At 37.6% G+C, this 9,851-nt stretch overlaps 1 protein-coding gene across 1 annotated transcript; it reads right to left on the bottom strand.

Annotated features, from left to right (window-relative positions):
- Window positions 1-1,479: 1,479 nt before the first annotated feature.
- LOC121419958 lies at window positions 1,480-8,532 on the bottom strand. Its single transcript, XM_041614456.1, has 3 exons — window positions 8,266-8,532; window positions 3,833-5,462; window positions 1,480-3,322 (listed from the first exon to the last, which is right to left on the bottom strand). Exons 1-3 carry the CDS (start codon window positions 8,416-8,418, stop codon window positions 2,958-2,960), a joined length of 2,148 nt encoding a protein of 715 aa, XP_041470390.1. The 5' UTR covers window positions 8,419-8,532; the 3' UTR covers window positions 1,480-2,957.
- Window positions 8,533-9,851: the final 1,319 nt, after the last annotated feature.

Below are 9,851 nucleotides of genomic sequence, written 5' to 3'. Positions count from 1 at the left end.
TTGTTATTTGATGTTTTTAACCTTCTTGAAATAAAACCCTTTCCCCTTTTCAATTCAATTCAATCTTTATTTCGCAAAAATAGGATAAAAATACAAAAAATACTAAGAAAAAAAAACAGACCTGTTCTGTAAAATTGTAGAAAAGGTGTAAAATGGAAATATTTCCTGTTATAACGTTGTGCAGAATAATTTGTTGAAATACTTCCGCCTTATAATACATGTACAAACCTATTTATATTTACATACACATGCCAATTTTTTCAACATGAAAACTGTGTATTATTTCTCTATTAGCACAAAGATAATTGTGCTGAAGATACCAAAAAATCTAAGTAATGCCCTCCATATCCAAAATGAAATTCAAATTTATATACATGTAAAAAATCCGCTTTATTCCTTGTACACATATATTTTTGAGGGGTCCACATTATACAAGCTTTGCTTTTCAGTGGACCCCTCCATTCTTCTTAAGATATATAATTGCATTGATTTAATTATATTTAATGATATTGATTATATTGATTAAACTTGACATGTATGTTAATTTAAATTACTTTCAAATATGTATTTTTTTCCAATATTGAATTTTGTCCATGCTATTGTTTATTTAAATTGAATCAATCCATCTTGTACTTATTTGTATCATTTTGAAGAATGGAAATAAATTTGAATTGAATTGAAATATCGTAATATAGACCTATTTCGCAAAACAATGCGCTGTACATAGAAAGATAACTTTCAACTGCACCTCGTTTTACAAGGGCTATTATAGATCGGTATTAGCCATGAACATGATGGAGAAAACGTTTTCTTGCGAATAATTCAATATATATTTGATAATTACTTAACATCTATATACGGTATAAACCCGTGATTGAATATACTTGGCACTTGGCTTAAACGAATGAAAAACACGAGTTACCCAAACTTCATGATATCTGGACGGGCAAGTAATTATTGTAAATCGAATGTTTTATGGGGATCACGAAGGTTTGCATACATTTGGCTAGGACACGAATGTAAAATAATAGCACAAGTTGGTTGACTGCCTCGAAGTTCGTCATTTCCAGGTATTCTCTGATCGGGAAATTTACCCCAATCAGAAAATACCAGGTATTTTGGTAATGTGAAAGCAAACTACGCGTAATTTCCCTGAAAGAAAATACCCGCTAAATAGTAGGTACTTGGCGAAATTACGAGAACTTTCGCGGGGATTTTTCCAAGGTCGCAGGTATTTTGGCGATGTGAAAGCAAATTACGGGAACTTTTAGCCCAGCGTGTCGTTGGGCGCGGCGGCGTGGGTGGCTGCTGGGCTAGTGAATTTGAATCTCGCGCCTTGCCTGCTTATCAGACCATACTGCGCATGCTCGTAACTTCGGGAACTTATCCCGAAGGATGTGTTTCGGGGTGGTGTGAATGCAGGAATAATTAACGGGTATTTTTTAGCCTTAACAAGTTCTCGTAATTTAACGGGGATTCTTGTGTTCGAGGCGGTTTGAAACCAGCGCTTGGATCAACCTAATAACTCCCGATTCTCTGCTTGGTTAGAATGTTGGGGAAACTTAGTCAATTGTTTGCGGGGGGTTACTTGGAGAAGCTTTCGCCCTTGAGTAATAAGAAATATCCAAGCGTTCCCGCCAACCATTGGCTTGGCTTCTGAACATGAGAAGTGAGCGTTTTGAGCACTTTTGTTGCATGAAAGACGAGTGGTGGACCGTGCCATTTCTTTGTATATTCGCTTCCCCGCAAAGCGTACGTACGTGAGCGCGCCCTGTGAAAAGGAAGTCTAACCATTGATCATTCTTCCCTCCTGTCATCATGGTCATGTAAAATCCATGAGGAAGACGTTGCAGAGGGGTTGCAGAGTGACAATCTAATGATACTGTAAAACTCAAACCCAACTCGATGTCTTACCATACAGCGGACGTTGAGTCCTTGCCTCTACATTTTTTTTCTCTCCAGGTGTACTGATATGTGGCTCAAATGAACCACCAATATTAACGCAATTTTGAAACAAAGACCAGTCAAGCAGTATCATTACCAGTATCAGTCAAGCATTTTCAAAAACATGAATTTAAAACGGAATATAAAAGTAATGTACCAAATACACAAAAAATAATGACCTAATATAATATACAGAATATACAGAATCTCGTAATAAAAACCCTTACCCTGAGACTTTACGAGATCTCGAAGACAATGAATCGCCTGGATGACGACCAGGAGTAAATAACTAACCTATGGTAACGCAATTTTCAAATTAACAACAACCAGCCAATCGTTCAAAAAAATCATGAATTAAAAACGGAATGTGCCAAAAATGCATGAATACACAAAAATAATGCCCTAAATACAAGAATAATGCCCTGATTTTCAACTTAAACAAACCATTTCTTAAAGAAATTGTTTTAACATGTTAAACTAGACTTTCTACTGCTAAAAATAGGTTTTATAAAATCTTGACTTCTCTTGAGGCAGTAATAGAATTGAGGTAACCAATACTTAATCTTGTATTTATAATACCATAACCCTGAAACTGTACGAGAACTCGAAGACAGCGAATAGCCTGGGTGACAACCATATAATCTGCCCAAAGTTCCTTCTCACTTTTGACACCACCATCATGGCTAAGGCGACTCTAAGACTCAACCCCAACTGGATATCTAACCATACAACGGACGTTGAGCTCTTGCCCCCAGGTGTGCTCAAAGACTACTTTTTTCTACTGGAGTAAATAACCCACCTATAGTAACGCAATTTTCAAATAAGCCCTAAATACAAAAGATAAAGCCCTGATTTTCAACTTAAACAATTTTTTAAAGAAATCGTTTAAACATTTTTGACTACACTTTATAGTGGTCAAAATAATACTATTATCAAATCTTGAGGCATCTTGAGGAGGTAATACATATTGAGGTAACAAATACAGAATCTCATATCAAAATACCCTAACCATGCTAACCCTGAGATTGTACGCGATCTCGAAGACAATGAATCGCCTGGGTGACAACCATATTGTCTGCCAAAAGTTGCTCCTCGCTTTTAACATTACCATCTTGACTGATCTTCCTGATCTTGTGCATCACTTTATGTCGAAGACGTTTGGGCATCGCAAGGCGAGAGTGTGAGATCCACATGTGAAGGTAATGGTCATACGCGTCCTTGGCAGAATCCCCACAGTCCTCACACACGTAAATCTTCTTTCGTCGCTCCTTAAACCCGAAGGTTAGTGGCATTCCATGGACCTTGCTAATGTGTGTCTCCAGAGAGCATCGTTGGGTGAAGGTGCGTGGACAGATGCTGCACTTGTAAGGCCTTACACCTTCGGAGCATAAAAGAGATAATAGGATAAAGAGGAGCATCACTGGTTTGATTCTTAAACCAAAAACACTTCATACATGTAGCTTATGGTATTAACAATTGTGATCTCAAGGGTAAGGGGGTCTTGAATGTGCCATTGTTTCTTAGGGGGCATCGTGGTCTAGTGGTTACCACTCTTGGCTTTCACTCAGGGGGACGAGGGTCCAAATACCAGCCATGGCGTGTTTTCATTCAGCAGGAAATTTACCCACACTGTGCTGCACTTAACCAAGGTGAGGTAAATTGATACAAGGTAGGATGAATTCATTGAATGCAAGGCGCCTTTAGCAGAGATAGAGATACAGCCTACATGTATCATGCGCCTTTGAATATAGACAGATAATCGGTGCCTCTGAAATGTTATACATTATTTATCATTACTTCTTGCACTAGTTTCACTTGCACAATGAATTATCTACTGACATATATTCACTTCCAACCTACACTTAAGTAAACAAATAACAAACCGTACCTGTATGAGTGCGGTAGTGCCTTTTCAGGTCGAACTTGTCCTGGAACCCCTTCTCACAGAAACTGCAGATATGGGTCCTCTTCTGGTTGTGTTCAGTGGCCATATGTCTTGTGTATGCTCTCTCCGTATTAAACGTGCTGCTACAGGTACTGCATCTGTGTTTTTGCCTTGAGCAATCGAATGTTCTTCGACGAAACTGTACAACTGCTTTCCCAGAAGATGGAGAGTCGCAAATGACAAGGGATGGGGAATCAGGATGATCAGGTGTCTGCTCGTTGACAAGTTTGGGTGTAGGTGCATGTTTCCCGCCACCAAGTCCTTGGTCTGTTTCGGGTTTTGCTTGGCCGACTGAGAACGTATCTTTTAAAGTTCCTGATTTGATTACATTGGACTGGGGTGTGGAACAATCATTTTCGATGATTGATGTAAATGAGGTTGAAACATCCAGTGTATCCTTCAAGTAGAAGTTTTCTTTGCACGTCAGATCGCTCTTCTTCGCTGGTATGCTCGTCTCTAAAACTGTGTATTCTAGCATCGGTTGTGTTGTCTTAAAATGTGGAATGGACCGTTGAGGGTCACCTGACGGCTTTGATATAAAAGGTACTCCGCCTTTGTTTGGTGGGATGAAATTCATGGATGAGCTTACGGCGGTCTTTTGTGAGAGCCGAAAGTTTTCGTGAACTGGACTGTTCTGCTTTCGAAACGAAGTTGCATTTGCCGTCTCCCTAGACAGGGATGTGGACACTTGTCTATCTGACGTTGTGGATACATGTTGCTGCTGTTCCGAATGTGTCCCTCTGGAAGACCTTGGTTCTATTGACATTGGTTGTGGAATCGTCCCATTATTCCCCTGAGACGGCTGACCCGAAACTTTCCTCGAAGACTGGCAAACGTTTGGTAAATATTGACGTATACTAGATACAGGTTGGGAGTAGAGAGTATTTCGAATGGCATCTCCATTTCCGTAAGAAGTTGCTGAATTGTAATTTGAATTAATCCGACGCTCTGGGCCATATGCTTTTGAACAGGTTTCCTCAAGGAAGGTAACATGCGAATCTTCTAGCATAGCGTCGAAAGTACAATTTGGCTCTGTTTCCATTGGTGCATATGGCGCTGGGAAATCATCCATTATGCTTTCTCTAGATCGGTCTGCATTAATGTGTCCTTGGAATCGGTTATCTCGACTGGAGCGGAAGGTTGAATGTCTAAAGTCTTGTTCTTGAAAGCATGAGGTATGAAGTTCGCGGAGTAGATCCCTTACAAAGTCACGTTTCGCTACAGCGTCAAGATAATATGACTTCAGCAGTGACATACAATATGATCGGCCCGGTTGTCTCCCGGTTTCATCTTGAACTACCCGAATGATATCTTCCAAAGAGGGTAAACTATTATTTGCCCTCTCAGGCAATAGAAAAGACTTCATTGATTCGTCTGATGAATAACCTTGTGTTACAGTATCGCCTGATTGATGCGTTCTATTGTCAATAGAGAATCTCTGAGTGTAGTAATTTGGGACAGACTTTTGCATCAAATCTGAACGACGTACTTGATTGATACCGCTGTTGTAGCGTTTATAGTTGTCTGGAATGGCCGGGTACTTGTTCGCTTGTGACGGTGGTGCAAATATATCCTGGAAAATGAAAAGGTAATGAAAACATACAAAAAGCAATTGAAGCACTTTAAATTATGTGATGCACTAGAAAGTGGATTTGATTTGATTTATTCATTTCCGTTTCACAATAGTATAATGAACATAGCAATAATATAGTAAACATAACAAAACAAGGTCGAAAATACTACGAGATATAATATGTATACATAAATAATCATAAATTTAAAGAACACAATTGAGTAAATAAATTTATCTAAAATGACATTTGTATTTGAAAGTAAAACGGAGGAACTTGCCGAAAAAAGCAAAGCTTGTACAGGCGGCAAGCCCCTAACTTAGTTTCAATATAAAACTACAACAAATAAATATTGGTTCGTAATAATAAATTTGTTTAAAAATAAATACAATTTTTGTGCACTTGAAAAAACGTAACTGATGGGTCATGTAAAGAAATATTTACGTTATACAATATTTTAAGAGAGGGGGAGGTGAGGGGGGCAGAAGGGACAGAGCAGTGCAATACACTAAGTAGAAAAGAAATATGGCAGGCAGCAGGAGCAGATACTTGGCTAATTGCAGTTTTAAGAAGAAAAAATAATGTAAAACAAATAATATACATGACTATATGTATATAATATAAACTCATATACATAAAAGTTGAGTATAATTAAATCAGTTATTTTATTTTTTTCAGCTTGACCTGTTTGCGACGAATATTTCAGAATTAACATTTTTTTCAGTTTGCGTTTAAAAATATTTACATTAGGGGATTCTTTGAAATCTTGAGGCAGAGAGTTCCAATAGGCAGGCCCGGAGAAGACAAACGAGTTTTTTGCAAATAAAGTTCTTGTTAAAGGAAGATGATAACATAGACGTTGCCTTGTTGGGTAGCTGTGTACGGAAGCATTTTTACGGAACATATTAAAGAAAATGGCGGGGAGATCGTCCCTGCTTAATTTAAACATAAATTGACTAAGTTCGAAAAGATATATGTCATTTACTTTAAGAATGTTATTTTCAAAAAATAAGATATCAGTATGTGATCTAAAGTGTGTTTGAAAAATTATTCTTAGAGCTTTTTTCTGGAGAAGTAATATTCTATTTATTTGTGTTTGTATTGCACATCCCCACGCAATAATTCCATAATTAATATATGGTAGAATAAGTGTGTAATATAATGTTAACAAAGTGCGGGAAGGGAGAAAATGTTTAAGTTTATTAATAATTCCAATGTTTCTTGAAATTGTTTTACATATACTATCGATATGAGGCTTCCAGGATAATTTGTCGTCAATAAGGACACCCAAGAATCTAGTAGTGGAAACATTATTAAGAACAAAATTATCAAAGAAAATCCTGTCAGTTAGAGTATTGACTTTATTACTGAAAAGCATGTAGTTTGTCTTCTGGTGATTAAGTGAAAGTTTGTTGGCCTTGATCCAATCTGTAACATTTGTTAGTTCAAAGTTTAAGGTTCTAACGAGTTGGTTAATATCATCATGGGAAAAGAAAATATTGGAATCGTCAGCAAAAAGTATAAATGAAAGTAAATTTGATGTATTTTTAATATCATTGATGTAAGTAATAAAAAGAAGTGGGCCTAGTAGGCTACCCTGGGGGACACCGCAAGTAATTGGAAGAGTAGTCGAATTGTAATTATTCACTGATACAAATTGGGTCCTATCAGTGAGGTAACTCCTGAACCACTCCAAGGCCTTCCCTCTAACTCCATAATGACATAGTTTATGAAGGAGAATTTCATGATTTATAGTGTCGAAGGCCTTGGAGAAGTCCAGGAAGTTACCGACAATATGACAACTATTATCGATGGAAGTGGTGACTTTATTTATAAATGACAAAATTGCATGGGAAGTACTGTGATTTTTACGAAATCCAAATTGGAAGTTTGAAAAAATGTTATGTAATTTGAAGAAATCACTAGTTCTGGTATGGACCAGTTTTTCTAGAATTTTAGATAGTGAAGTTAGTAAGGATATTGGACGATAGTTAGAAACGAGTTGGCTATCACCTTTTTTGAACAGTGGGATGACTTTGGAGATTTTCATTTTATTGGGGACCCGTCCAGTGGTAAGAGAGATATTAAAAATATGTACCAATGGATCAACGATGGCTGCAATGATTTTTTTTAGAAGAAAGTTTGGTATACCGTCATACCCCGGGCTTTTCTTATTCTGTAGATTGCTAATTTACAACGCTTGAAAAATTATTAAGTTGAGCTTTGTATTTATTTCATCTCACATTGTTGACAATGGGATATTAGGTAGATGATATAAAAAAGTAACACAAATCATGTGGAACTTAAATTAAAAGGGTGTGATCTTTGAAGGACTGAACAGAGATACAAGTTCTGGTGTCATTATAAATGTTAGTCCATAATGTGTGGCATGATTGCGCATATGATCGTTCGCCAACCATCGTCAAGATTTCAAAGCTTGTGGTATTGAAAGAGAACCAGATGATATGAATCACTATTGCCTGTTTCGGCCAGATTCTACTGTTCTCTGGCTGAGGCAGGTAGTGGTGAGTCTGGGAATTGTGACTGGCAGTGTATGATATCTTTGAACAATTTTGTATTAGTAATAATTCTGATTTTAAATGTTATTGAACTCACTCATTACAGAACCCAATGTTATTTTTTCATCTATTATGTATATATTGTTATTTTTATGTAATAGGACCAGGCTGAAAAACAGTTAATATGAGCCTGCTATCCTGCATAAAGATATTTTAATAAATGAATAATATAAATTAAAGATGATCAATATAGAATTTTATGGAATTCAATAATGCATTTCCTTACCAAATGGGCATTGCTATTGATCCCTCCTCCGTCGGTGACCACGTTAGTGCTCCAGCCAGGACGCTCATGGAGGGTAAGATGGTCGCTCATCCCCTGGGCATAACCTGGCGAAGACCCTTGGTATGATAGCCATGCTTTCCCTGATCCTGACATTGACAGGTCAATAGGGCCGTCGCCCACGTCTGCAAAATATTGATCAAATCAAACCAAAAAGTAAGATACAAATTGCTCAGTGGCCAATGATGTCAGTATCACGTTGAGTTGAGTGTTTATAATTTCCCTTCTCTCTGTCTTTTTTTTTACTTTTTAAAAGAGCCCCGTGCCACCTAGCATATTTGCTTGGGAGGGTAATATGTGATTTTGCCCAAAGCTATCAGTGTGATGATGATTTCACATTGTAACACTTGGAGAAAGTGTTAAGTGTTCACAATGTATTTGAATAGAAGGCTGTATGTGATTCAAAATGTTGAAAAGCACTTAACAGCATAAAGGTGATTTTAGATTTTGTTTTACTCTGTGCAAACTCTTTGGGACGCCGTATTCATTCAAAATGGAATTCCTTCTTCAACCCAGCCTTGTTGACAAGATGGTAAATGGTATAAGTATTACAAAAGAAAACTCATTCTACTTAAAGGGGGTTGGTCGAAGCAAATTTTGTCAGCCGTGCAGTTGGTATTGGCTTCATGCCGAATCATGCCGATCTACGAGACAAAGCGGTTTGCTACCAGCAGCCCAAATATAGTCTTTACTCCCAGGAAGAGTTCCATGTACATTTTTGGATGACTAATTGTCGGATCGGAAAACTGAATTTAAAATTGGCTGACAAGCACTGTTACTATCATGACTATGGTAACCTGTAGCAATCTCGATCCGGGGCTTATCCATTGCAGCCATCGCATCACCCCAAAGTCAAGGAGCAACTTATGTCAGCAGGCAGCGCAGAAGCCCCGGCCGATATAGTTCAGCAGATAGAACACTCGCCATGAGATCTGAAAAGCTCGTTCCAAACTCAAGGGCACCGATGTCTTCATTCATGAGGATCTCACCGCGAACAGACAAGCCATACTCGACAAACCTCGTTTCCATGAGAACGCCAAGAATGTATGGACGCTTGATGGCAGGATTGCGGCTCTCAACGCTAACGGCAGGAAGATCTCTATCACAAGTCTTGCCTTCGTTGGTACTTGCCGCATCCATACCATATACTGAACTTTATTTTAACTATCGATATCTCTTGGGTATGTACGTTTCAACAAGCCTTTTTATGGCTTTTCTGTGCATGACCGATTTCCAGTCTTATTTTGTTCATCTTTATTTTTATAATTATGTGCCAACCATAACTTTATCATCACCACTATTTGTTTCAGTTATGTTCTTTGATACCTTTGATTTGTTTTATGTTAAACATTTATTTTTACTTTGTGTATATATACTTTTGTTCTCATTTTGTTCTTTTTAATGAATTTGGAAATAAATGCTGAATTGAATATATTGACTCAGAATTGTAAGCTTACCTCCCTTGTTTGGGAAGCTCATTTAATTAATTCTCCTATGACCATAAAATATCCTTGTATTTCTTGCACAAA

This window comes from Lytechinus variegatus, chromosome 8, assembly GCF_018143015.1.
Source record: "Lytechinus variegatus isolate NC3 chromosome 8, Lvar_3.0, whole genome shotgun sequence".
NCBI classification, from domain to species: Eukaryota; Metazoa; Echinodermata; class Echinoidea; order Temnopleuroida; family Toxopneustidae; genus Lytechinus; species Lytechinus variegatus.
This window is presented reverse-complemented; position numbering and strand designations above follow the sequence as displayed.

Coding starts and splice junctions, on each gene's coding strand:
- LOC121419958 (XM_041614456.1), bottom strand. CDS start 8,418: ATGTCAGGATCAGGGAAAGCATGGCTATCATACCAAGGGTCTTCGCCA. Junction 5,463..8,265: donor TCAATAGCAATGCCCATTTG/GTAAGGAAATGC, acceptor TTCATTTTCCAG/GATATATTTGCACCACCGTC. Junction 3,323..3,832: donor GCACTACCGCACTCATACAG/GTACGGTTTGTT, acceptor TATGCTCCGAAG/GTGTAAGGCCTTACAAGTGC.